The sequence below is a fragment of the Coloeus monedula genome (assembly GCF_965178545.1).
Source record: "Coloeus monedula genome assembly, chromosome: Z".
In the NCBI taxonomy this organism is placed as follows: Eukaryota; Metazoa; Chordata; class Aves; order Passeriformes; family Corvidae; genus Coloeus; species Coloeus monedula.
This window is the reverse complement of record NC_138822.1, coordinates 55,349,646-55,374,863: the sequence shown is the minus strand read 5'-3', so window position 1 is coordinate 55,374,863 and position 25,218 is coordinate 55,349,646. Positions and strand designations below refer to the sequence as shown.

The following is a 25,218-nucleotide window of genomic DNA, read 5'->3' as shown; positions in this document are numbered from 1 at the left end:
ATGTGCTCTGGGATAACCCTGCCTGACCAGACAAGGTTGCTCCCTTGCAACCTGACCCATTCTGTGGTTCTCTGATTTTAATGTAAGCATTTCAAGTGCTTTAGGGTCCTGTGAGCCAGCAGGAGGACACCCAGTGCAGGCTCTGTTTAATTGACTGGTTCCTTGCTTCTGACCTTCTGACAGGTGTCCAGAGATTTTTGCTAGAACTGTGCCCCTGATCTTTTGTGTGGTCTTGTACCATCTTGCCAGCAGCTGTCTTCACTGGTGGTGTTAGACACTCCCAACACAGAGGTCACTAAAGAGACATCACTGGCAGCTGGAGGACACTGAACTTCTGAACACAGAAGTCATGTGCCCATGACTTCTGCAAGACTTCTGTGTTGACTGAAAGTTAGAGGGATACACCACTGTTTGCCCTGCAGCATGCACAGACTTTGCTCATCTGTTTGCCTTAAAGACCTGTCTTTTTAAATGTTAGTAGGAAGGTCTGGGAAATATGCTTCAAAAAACAAGAGCCAAAATAGACATAAAGTACTGATCTGGAGGAATGAATGGACATTTTGGAGTAGCATCATGTCAGCAGAGCTAACTAACACGGCAGAGCGACTCTGTGCTGATTATCCGTAGCACAGCCACAGCCATAGGCACAGCATAGGTCCCAGCACAGGCACCCCAATGCTGCTGGTAAGCAACTCCCTGGTAAGGATGGCACAGAGCCTGCACTGCAATTCCATGGTGGGTGGCAGTTCTAAAGTGCAGATAAGCCATGGACGTCTGACTCCAGAGTGACATAGCTATGGTTTGGGTTAATTCAGCAGTGCAGCAGCTTTCACCTCAGCTGCTGTCCTCTCAGGGCTGCCTCCTTTCAGTTTTACAGAAGCAGAGGAAAGAACCAGCCAGAAGCCGGCTGTCTCATTCAAAACTGCACTGTGTGACTTACAGCGGGAGTAAGTCTCATCAGTTTCAACTTCTACAGAGGCAAAAATCTCTTCTTTTACTCTTGATCTTTTGTTAGCAGCATGAACGCACAGAAAACTGAACGTTGCTGCCATTATTTGAATGTATTGTTCTATGAGCTGGCAGATTCAGAGGACCAGTATTTAAAAAGAAAAAAGAAGAAAGAAAAAAAAAAGAGAAAGGAAACAACCCAAAGGTCTGTCAATTGTGCAAAATGCATTCCTGCACTGCAAGGTGGGTGGTCTGCTTGGAAGTTGTTATGGTTTCAGCACAAACTGCCACAAAAGATTAGTGATGTGTGCGCAAATACAGCGCTGCATTTGAAACGAAGCGGCTTACCTGTGTATTGAATGATGTTTAACACAAGTACTCCACTAACTGGCCGTCAAGTGGGAAGCGGCACTTCATGGGAAGTGGCACTCTAACATCGCATCCACTCTGTCAGGAATTTAAGTGGCATTTTAAAACTGAGATGAATACGCTCTCATTTCCCACACACAGAAACAGACGCATAAAACTCACAAAAAATTACAGATTCTGGGAGTGGAAAACGAGGTGTCTTTCAAGACAGAGCAGCAAGTTAATTGTCCAGCTTTTCTGATTAAATTACTAATAAGGTGTAAAGCCAAATCAAGCCCTTTTGCAGTAGGTCGTTCAGTGCACAAACCCGGCTGAAGTACTTGCAGTGCCAAACACGGAAATTCTTTTTCTTTCTTGGAAAACATCTGGACGTCTTTTCATCTGGAAATTGACTATTGTGTCAAATACAATATGTTTAATTATGTACTTTGTAGGTGTGAGAGTTGTAACTAAAGTAAACGAAAATTCTCGCTGTTCTTACAGCTGTGTTAATGCAAACAACACACGTGAAAGGGAAGCTGAAGGTAGTGTCTGGTTTAGCTTCAAGTTAGAGGAAAGTGTATTTGGGTGGGGATTATACGACCAAGCATTATGGCTGGTTTCAAATAACTTAGGTAGATTCGACTTATGACTAATTCACTTGATTTTTTATAAGTGTTAAAATCAGTTGTCCCATTGGCTCCGAGGACTGAAGTCCAACGGCATTCACGGAACAGTAATTAAGAGCACCCTCTTGTGGTCATTATTACGGATGTTAATTAAACCTTTTATGGTAAGCTGTTAATGTATCTGCTCTCTCATGCCAATACGGTACTCAGAAAGCTTATTAAAATATGCACATGAATGTGCTGTACATGATCCATTCTATATCAGCCCAACAGACGCAATTGCAAGGTTTTGTCTTGCTTAGTCATCAAAAACTGTATGCTTTAAAATAAAAATATTTTAACATTTCATGCAGCTTAGGGCAAAGTAATTCCTTTATTTGCCATTTTCAAAATTGGCAAGGAAACCCTCAGAAAGGATACAAAAAATGATAGAGAAGTAAGTTTGGTCTCCATGCCCGTGAACTTAGCAAAAACTATAACAGAGGACGGAATTAATGCACAGCTGTATGAAGACAATCTGTTGAGAAGGAAGCAATGTGGCTACTGTAAAAGTGAGTCATGATTTACTGATCTTTACAGGTCTGTTGCAGTTCTCTGAAGCAATCATGGAACATGTACATCTTCCTTTTAACCATAACTTTTCTTAAGATGCCTAAATATGGAAATTACTCAAATACAGAAACTAATGTCTGATAGACATTACACATAAAACACAGTCAGAACATAAGCACTAGGTGGGAATGTTTGAGCAAATTATGTCAGCTCCAGTCAAGTTAGCTTTGGTTAGACTATATGAGAGGTATGGCATGAGAAACTGTCACAGGTAAGGGACAGATGGAAATAGTCTTTACAGAAGCAGATTAGGAAGAATACTTTTTCAGTATGAGGAAATTTGCAACCAGGATTCTGCCTCAGTTAAGACAATTTTATGTTGCAATAGGAGATTACTGCAGTGTGCAGTTCTGAGCAATCACTTTGGGAAAATTAAGAAAGAGCAAGGAAGCAAGTTTCACAGTATGAAGTCAATTAATGGAATGATGAAACAAACAAGGAAAGTATTCAAATTATCAGTGTATTAGAGAAGAATCTGAGGTTGTGCTACATAGTACTAAAATGTTCCAGAAGACCATTTCTATGGACAACAGGAGGCATACACTCAGAAAATAAAGGCATTGGGCTAGCACGTTCCAATACTTTTGAATGTACCATAAGAAATTACATTGCTCAGAGAAGAGACGGGGTGACTAGTGCAGGTAAACAGTCCAAGACTATGGATATTTGGGGTTATTTGTACAGGCACTTTCAGATTTTGGCAGACACCAAGGTAAAAGTTAATGAATCTGTGAAATGTTGCTGGGACTTCACCAACTCTGCTTTTATTGCTGTCTCAGAAAAGAGAAGGAACAACAAAAAAAAAAAAAGTTGAAACTAATAAAAACACCTCAAACATAAACTAGGAAAATGTGCAACACTCAGAACAAACGCACCCCGAAAACCAGAAAAACAAGAAGTGAAAAAATGGGACTTGAGGAAGATCCATACTTTGACAGATGAAAATCCAAGCTGGTTGAGTTTAACCATGCTGACACACCCTAGAGAGACCTAGAGCACCTGCAGACTTATGAACGAGTAACATATCCCTCCTGGCATGGGACTGTTCCGGCGGTACATCAGTTGCAATGGCTGGCAGCTGAGTATGTCAAGTCTTCAATTAGGGAATAGTCAGTTGCTGGACAGGATGCTTTCCTAGGCAGGTGAGGATGCTTTCACTCAGTGGTGTACACTTTCATTGCCTCCAAATTGAAAGAGGATGCTGAAAACTGGAAACTGTTGGCCACTGCTGTGAAGAAAACTCTTGCTGAGCAAAACTCAAGAAAGTGCAGTCCCTTACAACAGAAGTGTCCTGTCACTAGATCACTAACTAGATTCCAAAATCACTTAACTAGATTCCAAATCTAGTCAGGAAGAGAAAAACCTCATTTTTTTCCCTCTCTTATTTTTCTTCATGAACTACTTCCCACGCTTTAGGCATATCATGGCCTTTCAAGGGAAAAAAAAAGGGGGTTCCAGTAAATGGCAAAGCTCAGTGTACCTATGCTACAAAGAGAACAAATTCTAAAAAGTTTGATTTGGACAGCTTAGCCAGAAACATTTGGATGAAGTTGAAGTAGCACAGGAATGTAGTATATGTCAAACTCATAGGAAAGGAGTGAGAGGCATCATGAATTCTTTTTCTTTTCTTTCACTCATAAACAGTTTTGACTTAATCAGAGGTACTAAAACCTTTGGAATCCATTCTTCCCTGTTCCAAGAGAGAAATCAGTTAACATCATCTGTTAAATTGCTATGGTCACTGCTCCTCTTTCTAGCAAAGCAAAGCCAAGTTTTCACACTGAGAGGGAAAAAAGCAATCAAAACTAAGACAACAAAATCAACTACCTGAAGTAATCCAGGTAGCAAGACCCTGATCAGAAACTATTTTCTGGTCATGTTGAGAGGATACATTTAAATTATGTTCAAGATTCAAATACTGTGGATGGCATAGACCCTCAGAAGCACCTCCCCCTGGTCCTGCATTCCTAGGGGGCTTAAGTCATATGTTGGCTCCATATTTCTCTCACAGGTAGGTTGGTGTGAACCTAGAATGTACAGTCTCTAAGATCAGTTCCACATTCTCCTCCTCCTCTCATGCTTCAATGAGCTGAACTGGTCATGGCTCCTGGTGGTGTCTGTCCTGAAGAGCACGGCTGGGGCCTGGAGGTGCATATGGACAGCACTGTGAGATGAACTCATCATATGTTTGCAGCTAACACTGGGAAAACAAAATGGAGAGAGAGATCTGACCAAACCTGTGGACAATGGCACCAAAATGTTTTGCAGAGATTTGAAAGGACCAGAAGAGATACATCTTGCTTAAACTCTGGAAACCAGGACATGATTTTCTTGCTACAGCAGACTTTGCCAGCTGTTTTATGGTTTTCCATTCCAGGTACTCTGCACACAGGAACAAGTCAGGCTGACTTGTAGTCAGTAAAATAGTAAATTTTACTGTAATTTAGTAAAATAGTAAAAAATAGTAAAATAGTAAAAATAGTAAATAGTAAAATAGTAAAATAGTAAAAAAATCTCTTTATTCTATGGCTTGGGGAAAAAAAGGTATAACACACTGTGCGATATAAAGTGGAAATTTGAAGAATTTCTTTTTAAATACTTACATTCCCCATCTCCTTAGATACTTCAGCAAGGTCTGAATTTTCACTTTCCTCCAGAACACTCAGCCTTTCACCATCAATACAACTAAAGCTCATGTTTTGGAGACTATTCTAATAGATGACGTACCTATTTTCTGTCTCAGAAATGCCCAAGATCCTCTTAATAGAACAAAAAAAGTAACTAAAACATTCGGCAAAGTTTCTTTATGTTTCTAAGTTGCTACAGGAAAGGTTCTTGCACGGATTAAATAACTGTCCATATAGAAATACTAGGATGGAGAATAAACTTGTCAATATATAGATCCCTTTTACATCATATGCGAATATTCCTACACATGACAAGCCATGCACATTTGGAAAAAAGGGCCCAAAACCTGAATAGCTCAACTTTATGACAGCTGAGACAGGTCTTCAAACCCATTTCTATAAAATCTCCTCTGCCAGCCACCAGTGGGGCAAGAAAAATATCCTAGTACCTTAGTTTTAGAAAAAAATATGTGTTTTCCTACAGTATTTTTTGTCCTTTGTATTGAAGTTATCAAATCACCAAAGGCTGCCATGCCACAGTTACAGAACTTGTTTGCTGTTTTTCCACAGTTTCCCACTCTTTATGTGCATGGAAGAGAAAGATGACTTTTTCTGGTAAAATACTGAAAGAGGATTTCTCTTTCTGGATTGCCAATCAACAGCAAAAGTGTGCAATCAGCTTTGTAGCAATCTCTGAAACAGGAAACAGCATTTTTTCATCATGTGGCCATCAACACTTTCCTGTTCACAGATATGAAACTAATATTTTCTACTGATATTAAAAGCCAACATATTATATTAAAGTCCTGTTCAGGAATAAAACAGAAAAGTCATGTACAATGCTAGAAAATAAAAGATATTTACATTGTAATTTCACATTCTGTCATCTCCTGTAACGAGAAAATGATAAAAATCTTGCATTAAGATCTCCTGTCAGAGAAGAATGCCAATTTTTGTCTTTAAACATTTGCACTTTGATTCTTGCCTACCTGTTCATTTCAGATGTGTTGCTTAGGCATTCAATACTTCATGTGTTTACTCCATTACCTATCTGTTCAACCAAGATTATATACATCAACTGGGGTATGATAAATGGAGTGTGAAGACAGGCCACATTACTATGAAAATCCTCTCCTACAGGTAGTGAGCAAAGAAGAAAATCTCAGAGGGATGACAAACTTAATTTAGTCTGCATGTCCCATTCTGTTCAACAGGATGATTCACTGTGTATCCCTGATCCATGGGCTACGGCATAGGTGAATTCAGAAAGAAAACATACAAATTGAAGCAGGTGCACTGTCTGATTTTAACAAGTTCGCTTTGTTTTCACCAAGAAGCCAGCAATATTTCTCCATTTATTTATTTAACACAAAAAATGGGTGTATCAAACTAAAATATGATGGAAACAAAATCACAAAGGGCCTGCTATTTTTTCCCCACATTCTTAAGGATGCAATCGAACTATCATCTCCCATTCAAAATGCATTTGAAATCACTGGACAAAATCCAGTGCCTTAGTCATGCTCAGAGGCAGCGACCCAACACCATGTGTGTATTGGCCAGTCAGCTTCTGGCTACTGAATTCGCATGTGGCTAAAACAGATGCTACCACATGAACCATCAGAGGGAGAGGGATAGGTGGGAGAGAGGGGGAGGAGAGGAGTAAAGAGATTTTTGCCCACAGCTGCTCCTTCAAAAGACAAACTCATAGAAAAAAGTAAGATTGTTAGGCCTGTTTCTCATGGAACGAATATTTTCTACTGAGGAAGGACAAAAGGATGGTTTGGTTGTAGATACACAACTGCAATGCAGCTGTATGCATATTGCTACTAAGATTTTGAGGACACATAGAAAGAAGTATATCATGAGGCAAAACAGAAATATATGCCCAGCAGCTGCTCTGTAAGTAACTCCTGGTCTAAATGAACAGTATATTTGGTTAGAAAGACCCCATCACACAGTCTTATTGCTATTATGTGACTCCAGGTGTTTCAGCGTGTTCCTCCATGAATACAGAGGAAGAGGTGTACTGCCTTGGATTAAGAACCCCCATTCAGTCCAACATCCTGTTTCCACCACAGGCCACAAGCCAACGTCAAAGGAAGAGGAAAAGCAAGGCAAATACATGATATCTTCTCTGCAACACTCCCACAGCTTCCAACTGCTTTCAGCTCTGGGAATTTCCTGAGCGTGAGGGGGTGTTCATTCATTAACTCTCAACACAGTCCTCTTCCAAACACTTGGCCCATCTTCCCTGCACCCCAGAGAAATACCCTGCACTCAGCATGTGATTCACAAAGGCACTGAACGAAGAACCATCTCATCTTTAGACTTGGGCTCCTGCTACCACAAATCTGATGGTTTGTACTCAGAAAGTCAGCTGGCATCCACCCTCTACAAATTACTTAGAATGTGAAGAGCCCCAGGCATCCTCCCCCTTTGGTGACAACTCAAAGCCTCAATTGTCCGTTTCAAGGGACACAAAGTCAGACAGCTGAGCATCCTTGTTATTCTTTTCTAGTTCCAACATTTTCTTTCTAAGAAGCAGGAAACGCAAACAGGGAACAGTGCTCATGGCACTAATGCACCACAGATTTCTGGAGTGCCATAAATGTGTTCCCTGTTTTGTTCTCTGTCCCTTTCCTTGAAATGTGCCTTGCTTTTTCCAAACCCCAAGATGGCATTCATGCAGAGCATACATACTTAAAAGTCTCACTCCTGAGTGGTAGCAACCAGTTCATGTATTCCTACCTTTTCTGTGAAGTTATGACTAGGTTTCTGCACACACATCACCTTGCATTTATCTACTCTGTATTTAGTCTACTTTTTACTGCCTAATCACCCACAATTCTTTACAGATGACCCTCACCCCTGCTAACTTAAAAAGGCTTTGCATAGTCAGCAAACATTCTTGTCTTGCTGATCACCATTTCCTCCATGGAAGTGATGAATTGTGAAGCACTGCCTAAGTGCCTCCCTGCGCTCAACTCCTCATTGGTGATGGTCTCTGTGGCTATGAAATAATGCACATCTGTGCTTGACAATTAATGACAGCCTACCTTCTAATACATGGCTACCAGCTTGGTATTACTTGGCATACAGAACCTGAAAAGCTGTTTAAAACACAGATACCATTATAATTATTAACTCATGTGCACACATTAAGCTACACGTGTTTAATATTAAGCACAAATATTATTGCATGATCAGAGCAATGCATATGAGATAGTTTGCAACTCCTTGCTAATATACAACTATTAGTTTTACTACCTTCTCTTGGCCATGAAAATTAGGAGCATTGTATTTGATTCATTCTGGTCAGATGCAGAGATGGGGAGAATGTTCTGCTTTAATTGCCCCACCAGACTGCCCCTGAGAAAAAGAAAAAAACAAAAACCTCTAGTATATGTTCCTAAAACAGTTTTACTTAATAAAACGCTATTGCATAGATAGTTGCGGCCCACAGCCAATTTCATGTGAACGCCTTGCCTCTGAATTTGCTTTCGTTTATGTATTCTGATTTTCTTTTAATCCTAATTCCAGTTTGATTGCATAACAATTATGTCCTTTTGCCCTTAAAACCCTTACACAGGGTCTCAAACTTTGCTTCACTTTAAGACAGTTTTGGTTTATGAATGATACAGAACTATTTGTTACCCTACAAGCACAACTCAGAAGTTCACTCCTCCCTAAATGTCTGCTCCTACAAAACAAGGAAGAGACTGACACCAGAATAACATAAGGAATCCAAACATACGTGTGTTTGCTTTTCCTGCAAACATTTCCATTTCCAAGACATCTAGTGAACACTTTTCCTCAATCTTTTAAAATTTCACTTATTTCTACTGTGTTTATTAATTTGTTTGGAACTCCACTGTCAGTAAGTCCAAATGTATGCTCATACTGTATAATTGCATAAGCTGCTTCCTGTAGGCTGGGGTTACGATTTGCATTTTCATCTATTAAATACCTTGTGTTCTAGATCCTTCTCTCTGACTGTGAAACGTATTTGGACATCTCCACTGTGGCACTTTTCCAACTTTATACAAACACTGGAAAGCAATCTCACTGAAAGCAGACGGTTTAGTATGACTTGGTTATTAATTTTTAAGGAAGAGGTTCTGTGATCTGCGACAAGAGAAGTATTTTAATTGACGGGAGGACTATCTACCACTCATGCAAGTATTAGAACCACTTAAAATGTCTTCATCTGCATTTCTGTACGTGTGTGTATATATATATACATATATATATATATATATGGAGATATATATAAAAATTTCCCAGAAGCAAGATGTTCTTTTCACAGCGTTTACAGCACACTCTGCTGGCTGTTGTCGAAAGTTAATGCCAAGCGAGGACGACAAGCTAAAAAGAAATAAAATGTTTTAGGACACAGCAGCAGCACAATCCATGCAGGTAATTACCGCGGGCATTTGAACGGAGAGGCACAAGGGACGTATTCTGGGAGCAGCAAGGAAGGGTTGGCAGAAAACTAGTTTAGTTTCACGGAAGAGTGCGAGCTTTTCTTCTTTTTTTTTTTTTTTTTTTTTGGGGGGGGGGGGGAAGCAAGGCTTCTCCCTGTGCTGAGGTCATCCCGTTTCAGCATGGAGGCAGGGAGCACGCATCTGTGCCAGTGCCTCCATTTCCGTTCCCTCAAGGACAGGGCAGGCACTGCCTGACGGGCGGGCGAGGATCACTGGCTGCTCGGCATTAAGTAGCTTTATATGAAAGTGGCTTAGAGCCACATTTGCATGACAAAGCCATTTGCGCGTCCCTCGTCAATAAGGGAGGCTGCAGCCTCCATTTATCCTCCCTTGCGTGGAACACGCGAAACCATTAAGGGCAGGACGGGGATTTTGTAAGGAAAGCGCCCATTCCCCGCGCCGAACGAGGCTGGGACCGCGGCGGGCTGCGCACAGCAGGAGCAGGGGCTGAGGAGAATGCTCCAGCACAGTTTTAAGGGCAGAAAACGTGGCCGGGGCCGTTTCCGGCCGAGAACCAACCTCGCGCAGGGCTGTGGCGGGGCCGGGCCGGGCGGACAAAAGGGGCATTGCTGGGTGACGCTGCTGAGGAATTCCTGCCGGGCGGGGCGGGATTTATGGCTTTTTTTTTCCACGGGGCCGCTCGGGCCCGAGGCGGGAGACGGTGCGGAAAGCGCAGGGTCATCATCGGCTCCCCTCCCCCAGTCCGTCCCCTCCCCGATCCCGCGGTCCCGTCCCGGTCCCGATCCCGGCACAACCGCCCCCCCCCCACCCGACACCGGCCCCCACCCCGGCCCGCGCGCCCCCCGCCCCCCACCCCCGCGCGCCACGCGGGCCGCGGGCCCCGCCCCGCCGCCTGGCCGCGCGCGCCCCCCCCTCCCCTCCCCCCTCGCGCGCCCTCCCGGCGCGCCCCGCGCGGCGGCGGCGGGGCGGGGCCCCCGCCCTGGCGGCTCGCGAGGAGGGGCGGGGCGGCGGCTGCGCGCCTGCGCGGGCGGCCTCGCCCCTTCTGTGGCCACCCCCGCCCCCCGCCCTGCGCAGGCGCAGTGCGGCGGCGGCTCGGCGAGGGGAAGGGCGAGAGCGGCTGCCGGAGCGGGGGGGACCACGGGGCTCCGCTGCTCCCGCCGCCGCCATGGCGGGCGCGGCCCCGGCCCACGAGCAAGATCACGAGCAGGAGACTTCGGCCGCGGCGGGCGAGCGGCCGCACCTCTCAGCGGCGGCGCTGGCGAAGATTGAGCGGAACCGGCAGCGGGCGCTGGCACTGCGGCAGGCGCGGCTGGCGGCCCGGCCCTACCCTGCCGCAGGTCGGATGGCGGCGGCGGCGGAACGGGCGAGTCCCCGCGCCTTTTTTTTATCTTTTTCAGGGGGGAGGTTTCGAGAGGGGAACGGCGTGGGGAAAGGGGGCGCCGCCGGGCGTGAGGCGGTGGGGGCGGCGGGCGGGGGGGGGGGGGGCGGTAGGGTGGCTGGAACGGGGTGGGGGTTGGGGGGGAGAATCCGCCGCGGCGCGCGAGGGGCCCCCCCTCCCCCCACATGTGTGGGGGAGGGGGGGCCCTTGCACGCGCGCGCTCTCCGCGCGGCCCCCCGCCTCGCGCGCGCGGCGGGGGCGGCCGCGCGCGCCCCCTGCCGGCGGCGGCGCTTTAACGCAGCGCCCGCCTCGTTTGTGCTCCCGCAGGCGGCGGCGCGCGGGCGCGGGCCCTCCCCAAGGTCGTGGACACGGGAGGGGGATTCTTCCTGGAGCAGGAGGAGGAGGAAAACGAGGAGAAGGAAGAGCGCGGCGCCGGCGAGAAAATCGTGCACCCACCCGGTAATTAAGAAAAAAATCCGTAGGGAGCGGCGGGGGTTTGGCGGGGAGGCGGCGGGAGGAGGCGGCGCCGCGTGCGCGGGGCTGGCGGGGGAGGGCAGGAAGGCGCGGGGGCGACAGTGAGCCGGCTCCGGCCGCGCCAGCGGGGCGGGATGGATGGGCGCCTTTTTTTTTTTTCCCGGGCTTTTTTTACTCTCCTTTCTTACCCTCTTTTTCTTTCTTTTTTTGTCCTTTTTTTGTCCTTTTTTTTTTTTTTTTCGCCACCCCTCTTCCTCCTCCACACGTTTTTCTGGATGTGCTCGATTAGTGGCGCGTCCAATTCTTTTCAGCATTAAATCGGCTATAGCAAATGCGCGGTAATTAAAAATGAAGAATTTTAAGCCGCGGAAGTGGGACACAGCAAGTGCCCTTGGGTATAGCACATTTTAATATTTTTTTCCCCCCATAAACGTTATTTCCATTATTTCTTTCGGGGAATCTGAATTTTAAGACCGACATGAGAGTAAATTTGCGCGGCTTTGTCGGTTGTGGGAATTTTGGGATTGATGTGGTTTGTGCCAAGACCGGAGCGCTGCTGCAGTGCCAGCTTTTATCGTTATAAAACGTGCTGGCGCCAAGTTACTGATCGTTCGGTGGAGGATTTCAGCACATTGCCTTGCGATATTCTCCCCCCCCAAAAAAAGCGAATGGAGAAGTAAGGGTCCCAAAATAGATCGACTTTCTTCTCTGGGATTGTCTTTGTCTTGCTTTGTTCTGCTTGAATCAGCTGCGGGGCTGTTGGTGCAGTGTATCTCTTTGTTAGAAATCAGCACCAGATTTCATTAACAGTGTAAACAATTAGCAGCCCTGCTTCTTTTGATGGGCTAATGTTTAACAATAAATTAAAGTAGATCTGGGATGCCTTTACACTGGGCGTATTTTTTGCTGTGTAATTCATAACGTCATTGTCTTAATAAAATGTCTTCGTGTTCGGGAGCACTGCCTTAAATGATGGAATGTGATGTAAGAGTATGAAATGACTGTGAAGTACTGAGCATCCGGCTGTCGCTAGTAGGACTGAATTTACATAAAATGTCGTCTTTGCTGGATCGGATCTGCTATAAATGCAAACGCAATTAAAATGTATGGTGCTGCATGTCAACCATTAATCTTCTGCTTCAGGTGTTCCTAAAATTCCACAGCACTGTCTCACTTTCAGATTTCAAAACTGTATAGAAATGTTAATTTTCTGATAGAATTCCAATGTTACTGTTCAAGGAATGTTCCTTATAGCTGTTATTCCCTGAATCGGTGTTTCTTGGTGTCCTGTGGAACATAAAAGCAGATGGTGATGACGCTGGAGGTGATCCGCCCGTTGAGGATGCGGCCAGAAGCAGTGGCTGGCGCTGAGATGAGTCTGGGCTTGGAGCAGTGCTGAGAGGGCTTGGGGAGAGGATTGTAGTGGAGCTCCATCCCCATTCCACTCCTAGCAGCTCTCTGGCCATCCACCTCCGTTTCTGCCAGCTGGAACGGACAAGAACCTTGCCAACTGCCCCAGGCTTCCACTGAGCTCGTTTAGGGAGAGGCAGGTGTGGCTGAGCTAGGAAAAAAACTGGAGCAGAGCTGAGAGAACTATGATGCCAGCGCAGCTCCTGTAGTTTCCTGCTCTAGCCACCCTCTTCAAACTGAATCCCTTCTTTGCTTCCTCCTGTTTCTGCCTGCATGCCCTCTATAAATCAGGGCATATTTTGGGAGGGTCAGAACAGGAAGTGGCAGGAGGGGATATGAAGCACTTTGTGGGAGAAATGTGGAGAATTTTTTTAAACAATAGCTAAGTTAAACTTGCATTTAAATGTTGAAATTTAGTACTTGAAACTGAATTTACCAACAAAAAAAAAACCATTCCAATAGAGATGGAGTTGTGTGGTAATGGGTTTGAATTTGTACTGTATTGTTCTGAAAAACTTCGATAGAGTGAAACTAGTTTGTAACATGCTTATGTGAATTCTAGTAAAGTTGCCTGTAATACCAATTCTAGATGCTTGTTTTTATCATTGTAGTCCCTTTAAAAAAGTATTTCTTTCCATTAGCACCCGTACTAGAATTTGACTATCTCATCTGTGGAGACTGTGGCAAAGAATTCATGGACTCCTACCTTATGCAGCACTTTGATTGCGCAACATGTGATAATTGCAGGTATTACAAATAATCAGGAGAGAAGCACTATTTTACATAAAGATTGCTGGCTATAATTCAGTGAGTTACAGTCTTTAATTTAAAGAGGCTGTCAGCAAAGAGACATATTTTAGTAACTTCAAAAAAATGTAAATGAAAGTTGACTGATACCCTGTGTATTTTCCATTATGGAATTGAATCACAGATTGTCTCATAAGCCTGCCTTAGGATAGGGGACATCAGTGGATTTTCATACGACATTATGGAAATAGGATGTCATGAGAGCAGTTGGTGTGTTTGTCAGTGTGAAAATTTATGTTTGGCTGCCGACTGGAGCCATTTAAAAACCTGATGGAACGCAAGTATCTGCTCTCTGAAGTAGAGCAGGGATTAGGACAGTGTGTGCGGTCCCAGTGTTTTAACCCAAGTGGAGTTGGTACTTTGGTCAGCATGGGCGTGCTGGAAGCACAGCAGCCAAAGGGCAGAGCCCCCATGGGAGGTTACTGGTTGGCCTGCGGGGTAAGCAGGAGTTCGACCTTGAGAGGAGAGCAAGCTCTTATCATTAATAGTAAACGCTCCAAAAGCCATCAAGATAACCAGGGCAATGAAACCAACGGCAGCAGCTGGCTGCCCGTGTGTGTAAGAATGAATTGGGTGAATGAAAGAAAAAGGGAGGCAGGAGTTCTGGGAGCCTACCCAGTTACTGCAGGGAGTGGTTAGGGGTGTGCACGTGGTGTAGGCAGTTCACAGTCATACTGGAGGCAAAGTTCTGTTGCGGAAGTTACAGTGAGTAGGAAAAGGATGTTAAGGACAGGACTTGGAACCTTTGGAATTCTTTTCCTCTGGTCTAAGCTCTTGTAGCTGATCGCTGGAGTGTCCTTGGTGCATTAGCTGTTACTGTGAACTTTGAATTCTAGTAAAGCTACATTTACAGCAGTACTTCCTTGATGACCGTTGTTAGCACTTAGTGTTTGGCAGATTGTTCAGCTCAAGCAATTCAAGTTGTACTTCAGTCAGGATTGCGTAAATGTAATTTTTTCCATTAACTCCTAAATGCTGCTGTGGTTACAGAGTTTTTCATTATCTCTCTGGTAAAAGCTACAGTCTTTTAAAAGTCTCTATGGTGGTTCTGCCTACTGTCTTGCATTATAGAAACAAGTGCTCTGTCTGTGTTGCTTATCAGTTTCTGAGATCTAGAAGTATATGGAGTGTGTATATTCTCAGGTGATCTGACCTGTCTCACATTACGCATTCTTTCTGTCTTGACCATGTCAGTCAGGCTCATACCTCTGTCCTCTTGGATTGCATCTAGGTTAGGTGAATACCTGAAATTACTCATACTCATTTTAAGTTTCAGTTATTCCCTCTTGTAATAAAATAGAAGAAAAGCCTTTGTAGAAGAGCAGGCTTCTCAGCCTGTGTTTGCTAAAATGGGGGGAATTTTTAAACACTTAATTTCAGTAAGTCTAGTCTGGAGTTTAGCTAGACTTTTGGAATCCAAAGTTATTTGCATGCATAAAAAACAGGATTAGGGCTACCTGTATTTCAGGAATGTTAGAAAGAATGGGGGCTTAGATGTTGAGAACCTGTGGTTTAAGGGTGTAGCTTTCTCATCATTATTTTACATCTTGCAGAGATGTTGAAGATAAACATAAGCTTATAACAAGGACAGAAGCAAAAGAAGAGTATCTCCTTAAAGACTGTGACTTAGACAAGAGGGAACCAGTGCTCAGATTCATTGTGAAGAAAAACCCTCATAATTCACGATGGGGTGAAATGAAACTTTATTTAAAACTACAGGTATATAAACTTACTGTGTTTCAGACCGTTTTTTACCTTTGTACAGCTTTGGTTGTCACTTGGTACCTGAATGATTTTGTCAAAGCTAAGTGTGTTATGTATGGCTTGTTACAGTTAAGTGGTTGCGGTCCAAGTTGTGAAAATAACTGGTTTTGAGAGCATTTTAAAGATGTTAATTGAGCAGAACTTTAGTGGGTTGCACAACTACAAGTCACAAAGCACATGGCCCTTCAGTGCCACGCTGAAGTGCATGGGGCAGTTGCAGCTGTATGTGGCCTTTTGTAGCTGTGTTCACAGATTTGCCTGCAGAGGCAGCAGGAAAGTCAGGCAAGTGGATTTCCCAGGGCTCTTGTTATTTCTTGTTTGGTACTTCATAGGAATCATATTGCTTTAGTAAAATACGGGCAAAATTAGAGCTGGGTTTAAGTTTTCCTAAGTTACATCCAGCTGATACTAAAAACCAGTGTTGCCTCTTCCTGTGGAAGGGGAGTGGAGTCTTTGTGAGTCAAGAGCAGAGAGGTGGCAGAGGAAGATAGGTTGGTTTATGTATGTGTAGGGAAAAATTAAATTTGTGAGTTAGAATAGTTTACTTTTATCGTTTCAGGGGAAAAAAAAGGCATTTATGTCCATCCTGTAGGTAATCAAGCGTTCACTTGAAGTCTGGGGTAGCGAAGAAGCATTACAAGAAGCAAAGGAGCTCCGCCGTGATAGCAGAGAGAAGATGAAACAGAAGAAGTTCGACAAGAAAGTTAAAGGTAAAGTGTTAAAATTACATACTTCAGTACCTGAAGTGTAGTTCTATTTAAATCTGTGTCTGTATCTGATTAAATTACTGAGAAAATCTTCAGTGTGGCAGAATGGAGGTTTTCCAAGACTGGGGGTGAGCCTGGAGCAGTCTGGTCTGACCTCATAGCTCACTGTTTTGGGCAGTGTTGGTCTGCACGACTGAGGTCCTTTCCAGCTTGAATTCTCCTGTTGTCCTGTGGACATGATGCGACAGAAATGAATTAAAATGGTTCATTATAGTGTTTTTCAAATTTTTGGGTATGACCCAGAATGTGCCATGGATTGCTCTTGATACTTCTGACTGTGGAAGACTGGGATTTTTGTGGCAGTGGGTTATAATTCTATGATAGCTTCAGGTGGAGTGGCTGTAATGAAGGTAAAAAACAGGTTTTCCTATTGTTCACAGCATTCCTAGCTGCTGTCTTTACTGCGCTTTACCCTTCAGGTTTTTTTCCTAATAAATTAGTATTTAGAAGAGTATTTGATGGGTGGAACTTCTTGTGCCACCTGTAGCATCCATGCTTTGCTTTGGGGTGTCATTTACAAGGGCAGAAAGCTCAAGCTGGCTGTACTGGTGTTTTCTGAAGGAGGCAGAACTTGAGACTGCACAAAAAACCCCTGTCTGGGCCATTGATGTTGTGTGCACAGAAGGACTGGCAGCAGACTGTAGCCAAGATGCCAGAGTTCAGTGCAAGTACAGGCCTTAATGTGACGAAGTTTGCAGCCTGAATGGCTTGGCTCAAAATGTGACCACATTTTGCTGTTCAGTATGCTTGCCACCCGCTTGCAACATCCGAATAGTATCTTGGGGTCTGCTGCCAGCTTGTGTGCTCTAGAGAACCCGCAGATTTCACTGCGGATGCTGCAGAGGCAACTCATATTATTGGGCATAAAGCTTAGAGAATGCCAAGTCATTTGGGAGGCTTACTGTGACCTGAATGAAAATGACTCTTTCTTGGTCATGTAAAATAAATGAGGTGTTCTATAAAAACTTTTCCTTTGCATTCCACCGACCCCTTTTGGATACCTTTGAATGGCTTTGTGTAAAAAGGCAGCGAGCAACATGTCCTTAGTCCAGATGGAAAATCTTTGCCTGTGAGATCCCATGACAGTGTAGTTCTTGGCCTTTAAAATATGCAAACAAGGTGAGGATTGCAAGGCAAGTCAGAGCTTGTTCTTGCAAGAGCAGATTCTTTCCCAGAATTTGTGAAGACAGGCAGCAAGCATATTGTCATCTGTAGGCCTCAGGAAGCTGGGTAGCTTGAGTTTTATTAAACATTATTTAAGATTTATTAAAAGCTTAAAATTTTCTTGTATTTCTTACCAGAACTCCGCCGTGCCGTGAGGAGTAGTTTGTGGAAGAAAGAAGCTAGTATCCACGAACATGAATATGGACCAGAAGAAAACATTGATGAAGATACATATAAAAAGACATGCACTGTATGTGGTCATGAATTAACTTACGAGAAGATGTAGTGTTAACCTGTTGTTTTTTCAATTTTACTTTGTTTTTAATGGTATTTTATATTGAAGTCAAATAAATGCTAATTATGAACAAGCTGTTGCCAAGTTCTATGAAGGTTTATATTTCTCAGTTGAAAGAAGCTCTGTGAAGAACAGTAGGCTTTGGCTTTTAAGCTAGATGTTAGGGTAGAATATAGCACGTTTGCAATAGTTCAACGGTTGGTGTCTTCCTGGTTGAAAGATAAGTTTGTATCATTGTACTTGATGCACTGATGAAATGAAGGTGAACTTCTTCCACTGCTTTTCTGCTTCTGTCAGGAGGAAGGCTCTGTATTTTCTCCTGACTGTTGTCTGGTTTTCAGTTACTGGTCATGGGCAGGCAGAGGGCAACAAGCTGATAAAGCAGCACTTCTGGGAGTGGGAGACCATATCAGGAGGCAGGTTCTCCTTTGGTGTGGATACCCAGCTCCGTAAAGGAGAATTCTCTCTTGAAAGGAAAGCTGCCTGCTCCTTGAGATGTTCTGACACATCCCTACTGTGTTTTGCAGGATAGAGTCCTTTTTTTTTTTCTTTCCAATTTTGAACCAGAGACCAAGGTAAGGGTCAAGACTTGTCCTTGGGGCAAGAGGGAAATAGCATTCCACAGCAGGGTTCTTCTAAATGCACCTGAATGATGTTTGCTTTCAGTAGAGGGTGAATTTACTTCCAAGTTTAAATTTCAAATTCTCATTCTTGCAGCTGTTGGGGAATGCATGTGGAAATTGCTGAAGTGAAGGAACATGTTCTAGGGTAGTGGCTCTACATTTATTTATCATTGTAAATATGGCAGACTACAGGGAAGTCTCTGGAGACTTCCTTGGTGATCCTTGACCACTGTGGCTGTGCAGAACTGAAATTTTCAGCAGGAAAACTATGACATATTTGCCATTATGGAAATGTGATGGGATGACTCTGTAACTGGAGTGTTCCAATGATGGTTATAAGCTCTTCAGAAGGGACAGGTGGGGAAGCAGAGGCAGTGGCTCTGTACATTAGGGAGGGTTTTGACTGTACAGAACCCAAGGGCAGTGATGAAAAGGTTGGGTGCCTGTGGGTGAGGATCAGGGAAAGGCCAACAAGGCAGACGTCCCACAGGGAGTCTGTTACAGACCACCCAGCCAGGACAAAGGGGCAGATAGTGTTCTGTAAGAAGCTGGCTGGAGTTTCACAATCACTAGCCCTTGTTCTTGTGGGAGACTTTAATTTGTGGGATGTCTGCTGAAAACACAGGGGAGAGGAGGCAGTCTAGGAGGTTCCTGGAGTGTGCGGAAGAAAACAGACAGCTGGCAAGTGGGCTGACCAGGACAGTTATTTTTTGCAGAAGCCAGGAGGGGCATAACCCAGGCCCGCGGTTTGTCCTGTACCGCCTCGCACCATACACAGGGAGTGGGTGGAAGGGGGTCCTTCCCCATCAGGGTCACGCTGGGTTTCACAGGGTGGGCATTTGCATGTGGACTGATTGTCTTTCTTGCACACCGTTATTAATATTGACACTGTTCCTTTCTTACCTCGTTGCTGTTTCCAGTAAATTGTTCTTATCTCAACCCTTGATCTTTACCTGTTGTGCCTCTAATTCTCATCTCCATCCTGCTGGGGGGAGTGAGCAAGTTGTGCATGGTTTGGAATGTTTCAGTGGGAACACAACTGGGGAACACCATTCCTAAACTACAACATGAGCATACCAGGGGCGGTGTCCTGGTAGATCTGCTGTTTATAACCAGAGAAGGGCTGGTGGGAGATGTGGCAGTTGGGGGCCATCTTGGGCATAGCAACCATGAAATGATAAGAGTTTTCAAACCTTGGGAAGTAAGGAATGGGGTTAACAAAACCTCTGCTTTGGGTTTCTGGAGGGTGGACCTTGGCCTATTCAGGACACTGGTTCAGAAAGTCCCTTGGGAAACAGTTTTAATAACAAAGGGGTCCCACGAAGACTGGTCCTGCTTTTAAGGGGGAAATCTTGAAAAGCGGAGGAGCAGACTGTCCCTATGTGCCGGATGATGAGCCATTGTGGAAAAAGACCAGCCTGGTCTTCCTGTTCATCCTGGCTGAACAGGATGCTTTTGCTGGAACTCTGAAAGAAGGGGCAGACAACTCAAGAAGAGTACCAGGATGATGGTAGGTCATGTAGAGAGAAGATGAGAAAGATGAAAGTTCAGCTGGAACTCAATCCAGCCACAACTGTGAAATAAAATAAAAAGTTTTTATAAATACTTTTAACAACAAAAGGAGGGTCAAGGAGAATCTCCATCTGTTATTGGACACAGAGGAGAACACTGTAATTAAGGACGAGGAAAAGGTTGAGATACTTGGGTTCTTTGCCTCAGTCTTTAACAGAAAGACCTGTTATCCTTGGGGCAACCGGACTCTGAGCTGGTACACAGGGCAGGGAGCAGCATAGACCTCCTGTAATCCAGCAGGAAGTAGTGACCTGCTCAGCCATTAGACCCAAGTCCATGGGACCAGATGGGATACACCCAAGGGCTCTGAGGGAGCTGGCAGAAGATCTCACTGAGCTGCTCTGAATCATTTATCATCAGTCCTGGATAACCTGGGAGGTCTGGGATGACTGGGTTGGCCAGTGGGACGCCCACCTACAAGAAGGGTTGGAAGGAGGATCTGGGGAACTGCAGGCCTGTCAGCCTCTGTGCTGGGGTGGAACAGATCATCTTGAGTGTGATCACACAGCACACGCAGGAAAACCAGGGGATTGGGCCCAGCCAACACAGGTTTGGGGAAGGCAGGTCTCGCCTGACCAGCCTGGTTCCCTTTTATGACCAGGTGACCTGCCAAGAGAATGAGGGAAAGGCTGTGGATGTTGTCTACCTGGACTTCGGCAAAGCCTTTGGTACTGCCTCCCATGGCATTCTCCTGGAAAAGCTGGCAGCCCATGGCTTGGACAGGTGCATCTTTGCTGGGTTAAAAACTGCCTGCACGGCCAGGCCCAGAGAGCGGAGGTGAATGGTGTCACATCCAGCTGGGGGCTGCTCACCAGTGGTGTCCCTCAGGAACTAGTGTTAGGGCCAGTGTTGTTCAACATCTTGACTGATGATCTGAATGAGATCACCTGTACTCAGTAAATTCACTGATGACAGCAAGCTGTGTGGGAGTGTTGATCTGCTGAAGGGCAGGAAGGCTCTGCAGAGGGATCTGGACAGGCTGGATCAATGGGCCAAGGCCAAAGGTATGAGGTTCAATAAGGCCAGGTGCCAGGTCCTGCCCTTGGGTCACAACAACCCTGTTCAGGCTGGGGCAGAGTGGCTGGAAAGAGGCCCAGTGGAAAAAGACCCTACGGGTGCTGGCTAGCATCCGGCTGGGAGTGTGCCCAGGTCTCCAAGAAGGCCAATGGCATCATGGCCTGTACCAGCAAGTGTGACTGGCTTGACACTGATGAGGCCACACCTCAAGTTCTGTGTCCAGTTCTGGGCCCCTCAATTCAGGAAGAGTGTTGAGGTGCTGGAATGTGCCCAGAGATGATCGATGGAGTTGGTGAAGGGCCCAGGAGCAGCTGAGGGAACACGGCTTTTTCAGCCTGGAGAAAAGGAGGCTCAGGGGTGATCTTACGCTCCCTGCAACCCTGAAAGGAGGGTGTAGCCAGCTGGGGGTCAGTCTCTCCTCCCATGCAACTACTGACAGGACAAGAGGACATGGGGCCTCAAGCTGCACGAGGGAAGGTTCAGGTCAGACATCAGGAAGATTGCTTTACAGAAAGGGTGACTGGATGTTGGAATGGGCTGCCCATGGAGGTGGTGGAGTCACCATGCCAGGAGGTGTTCAAGAAAAGACTGGACATGGCAGTTAGTGCCATGGTATTGTTGACTTGGTGATGTTCAGTCATAGGTTGGATTTGATGACCTCAGAGGTCTTTTCCAACCTAACTGAGTCTGTGGTTTTGTTAGAGGAGACAAGGTGCCTGGGAAGGGCAGATGATGTTTCAATAATAGGTCTTCACTTTTCTAATGTTCTCATCTGCAGCTATGTAGTACCTGCCTGCCCACCAAGCAGAGAGGGATTTAGGGCCTTGCAAGACCTAAGGAAGTGGCACAGGGGCTTGTCTAGACGAGGGAGGCAGGTCCCAGCAGCACTTGTGGAGGTAGTCCTCCATGTCATGGTTTCACGACCCTGTGCTGTCTTGGGTACCTAAACTCCTCTCCAGGGCAGATGGGGATGGTCACTGACTATTGCCCTACTGTGGGCATGCTGCAGCATGCCCCCCACCCCGCAGCAAGCACCACCAGCCCACACCCTCCTGATCTCCTGCAGCAGAGGACAGGAGGTGGCAAGGGAGAGGGAGAATTCCTACAACAGCACCTCCTTGCACCTAGCAGCACCTATGCTTGCCTCACATGGCTGCAGGTGGGGCAGCGTGTTAGACCAGCTGTAGTGCAAGGAGTGTTAGTCAGGGTACCAGCACGAGTGCTGGGAAACAAAACTGCTTAATCCCCTCTGCATTTAACACCAGCATAACCCAGCAAGACTGCTTTGCTTCAGTGTCCCCCAAAGAGACTGGACAAACACTCTCAGCAGCAACCTGCTTCACCTTCATTTATTTTTGTCTTAAAGTGTGCATTTTTTTCCAACCACACCACATTTCTACATCATCTTTACACTATCCACCACTTCATGCTTCAGCAGTTCCAAGTTTCTTCAGTTAGCTGCTGGTATCACTACGTAAGTGTTTCACTCTCTTTTCTACAGATCCAGCCAATTTCTCAGTCAAATCAGGTGTACACCATTAGAACTAAAAGAAGGTGAAGGTGTCCAACTGACTCAAGAAATGCAATCAAAGCCCATGCTCAAAGCTTGGCATGATTGAAACTTAAATCAATTTTGAAAGACATTGCTATTTGGTTTTAAAACACAGGATTACACTCAAGCATTTGCGACTGTATCCCCAGCATCAGTATTTGTCAAGGCTCAAAGTTACAGGTTTGCAAGTTCTAACTGCATTACCGATTTTACAGAAGTCACATTTATAGTCAGAACCCTCACCATTAGTTAATATCAGAACTGATACTGACCCAAGCCAGTGAAAAAAACTATTAAACTCCAATTAAAACCTTTAAAGTATTAAATGTTTCCTAAAAATAAAAAAACAACAAGAAACCCTATTTGATTACTCAAGAACATTAACAGAGAAAGATCTGAAGCATTAAGTTCATGCATGACTGACAAAATCCTTGCATAAAGCAAATTTACAACAAATAACAGTACACCCTGAAAGAATGGGGGGAGCAGGGGAATCAGTTAAGTCAGAAAGGGCAAGCAGAAAAAGCAGAAGTAACAGATCTAAGTCTATGAGGATATATCAGATTGCTACAGGCCACACACAAACTTAAGTGAACAGTCGAAACAAAATGTTCCATTTTTTACCCTCCTTGCTTGGTCAGGAGGCCATTGGTCAATGTACACATGAAATGCATTTCTAGGTATAATACCTGAAAAAATAATTTGTACAGGAACAAAATTACTCAAAGCACGGAATTTCCTAAGCTAAAACTAAACAGCACTGGGTATGAAACTCTTTAAAACATTCACCTGCAAAATGAAGAGACCATAAACAGCTTGGAAGCCCCCTGCACACTGATGGACCTGAGCACCTAAGGCAGGATCTTTGCCATTCACCGCTGCTCACCATGGTACAGAACACTCTGGTTTGGCTCTAATGTACCTCATGTTACTGGCCTAACTCAAAACTAAGCCTACTCTATTTTCAGTTGTGTTCTCCCAGTCTAAGTCTCCTGTAATGTATCAATTTGGCCTTAAAACACTTTCTGAAGCCATGGGAGCAACATGCTGCCATCACATTTTAAAGCAAGGGAAGCGTAGCAGATGCAGCAGCTGTTGCCAAGCCAGATGAGGTGAGAGCACTTGGTTGATGCACTGCCACTAACCAGAAAGATTTCTGACATCCTGCAGGCCTGCAGGTCCAGCCCAGTGCAAATGTGACAGTCCAACGAGTTACAGGCTGAAGGAAAAAAAAAATGAACTCAGCACTGTCCTGTCCCCTTCCTGGCATCTGGGACTGGAGCTCCCAACGCTCAGGTAAGGCTTGCAGCATGGACGTCAAAGGTTTGTTCCACTCCAGCTCTTGCTTACTGTCTCTGTTTATCAGTGAAGACTGCTACCAAGAGCAGTTCATGATTTCTTGACCACACTGCAAAAAGAATTGCATTTTTCAGAAGTGGTCCATGAAACTTCTCTACTGACTGTTTTCAGATACTGTAATAAGACACTAGACAATACATTTAAAAAACATATTTCAATTGTATTACATGTTCTTTCAAAGTTTGAAAATCTATCTGGCTTGGTAATAAAACAAATTTGTATGCTCTACGCTACTTTGAAAACGTGTTTCACATGCCCAAAGTTAAGACAGTTTTCCTATGCATATACTAGAGAACTTATCACATTGCTCACTGAGAAGGTGCATCCCCTTTCATACTCACAAAACACTACAAATTATTCCTCATTTTTGCAATTAATTTGATTTAAGGGACAAACAGAGGTAACAAATTAAATTGCTTGGGGTTGGCTTTTTTTGTTGTGAGGTTAGGAATTTTTTTTGGGGGGGGGAGGTGTGCCTGATTTTTATTTTTACATAGCAAGAGGGGAAAAATAAAATTACTATCATGAAGCAAAGAGTCAAACTAAATTAAAAGACAACAAAAGGAATTAATACTTTACTTCACAAATATCCCCTATTAGTCGTATCTTTTAAGGCTTACGATGCTTACACAGTTTGTTTTTTTTACAATACTCTATTATTTTATATAGGAGCACATGAAAGCCAGTTTTAGTCAAAAAATTCTTCCATCCCCATGTTAAGTTTTGCCATTAAAAAAAAATTAAATTCACTAAAGTCCTGCAGACAAGACTGTGTCCGTGAATGATCCCTCAGGCCTGCAGAGCACAGAACTGCTGAAACACAGCCAGAATGTGGTGGTCCAGTTCAGCTGTAAACAGGAGGTTCTCTAGTGTCACCATGTACTGCTGGATTATCTGGTGGTGCTGGCAGATAAAAAAACAGAAACAAACCACATATGTTTACTGTTTTTATATTTATATCGGAATAGGCAGAGAAGTCAAGATATGTAAGAACCACAAATACTTTTATCTGAATTGTTTAGCACATTTCATTTCCACAACATAGCAGCCATGGGTAAGAAAAGCACAATACAGAGCCACTACTAACTCCAAGAATAAAGCCTATGCTGAAATCCTGCCTTCTGTTCCCTGTAACTCTTCACTCATGGATCCTGAATTGTGTGCAGGACACAATGCCACTGCAAGTATCTTAGGAAAATCATGGTATATCCTTTCCTCTGAAGACACATCTACTACCATGGAAGGGTTCATCCCAAGGGAGAATTACACCACACCTCCCATTCTTCAACATATCTTGTGCTCACACAGGTATAACTTCCCGTAACTAGTCACTTTTATCCAGCCACCTGTGCTCGTTAACTGATTTAATACAGAGCCAAATATTCAAAAAGTATGTTTAGGAAGTATTTATGCACCTCACTAAA

General features: G+C 44.6%; 2 protein-coding genes and 1 long non-coding RNA gene across 3 annotated transcripts in view; 1 reads left to right on the top strand and 2 right to left on the bottom strand.

Annotated features, from left to right (window-relative positions):
* LOC309585465 overlaps window positions 1–10,154 on the bottom strand; it is a 29,512-nt gene extending 19,358 nt beyond the window's left edge. The window contains exons 1-2 of the long non-coding RNA XR_014227295.1: window positions 9,592–10,154; window positions 1,297–1,395 (exon numbers count right to left, since the gene is read on the bottom strand). This is a non-coding gene — a long non-coding RNA (uncharacterized lncRNA). The remainder of the gene's footprint in view (window positions 1–1,296; window positions 1,396–9,591) is intronic.
* Window positions 10,155–10,703: 549 nt separating this feature from the next.
* XPA (XPA, DNA damage recognition and repair factor) lies at window positions 10,704–17,755 on the top strand. The gene is made up of 6 exons (XM_082302161.1): window positions 10,704–10,949; window positions 11,318–11,449; window positions 13,516–13,621; window positions 15,235–15,400; window positions 16,038–16,155; window positions 17,514–17,755. The coding sequence occupies exons 1-6, from the start codon at window positions 10,778–10,780 to the stop codon at window positions 17,660–17,662; spliced, it is 843 nt and encodes a 280-aa protein (XP_082158287.1). The 5' UTR covers window positions 10,704–10,777; the 3' UTR covers window positions 17,663–17,755.
* Window positions 17,756–22,275: 4,520 nt separating this feature from the next.
* The window catches only part of NCBP1 (nuclear cap binding protein subunit 1), a 31,944-nt gene continuing 29,001 nt past the window's right edge, over window positions 22,276–25,218 (bottom strand). The window contains exon 23 of the mRNA XM_082302004.1: window positions 22,276–24,697. Coding sequence (XP_082158130.1) covers window positions 24,584–24,697 — 114 coding nt within the window. The 3' untranslated portion in view covers window positions 22,276–24,583. The remainder of the gene's footprint in view (window positions 24,698–25,218) is intronic.

Excerpts from the sequence above, each read along its gene's own strand:
- XPA (XM_082302161.1), top strand. The coding sequence starts at position 10,778 with ATGGCGGGCGCGGCCCCGGCCCACGAGCAAGATCACGAGCAGGAGACT. Across the intron at positions 13,622-15,234 it reads GCAACATGTGATAATTGCAG|AGATGTTGAAGATAAACATA; the intron begins GTATTACAAATA and ends TACATCTTGCAG. Across the intron at positions 15,401-16,037 it reads AACTTTATTTAAAACTACAG|GTAATCAAGCGTTCACTTGA; the intron begins GTATATAAACTT and ends TCCATCCTGTAG.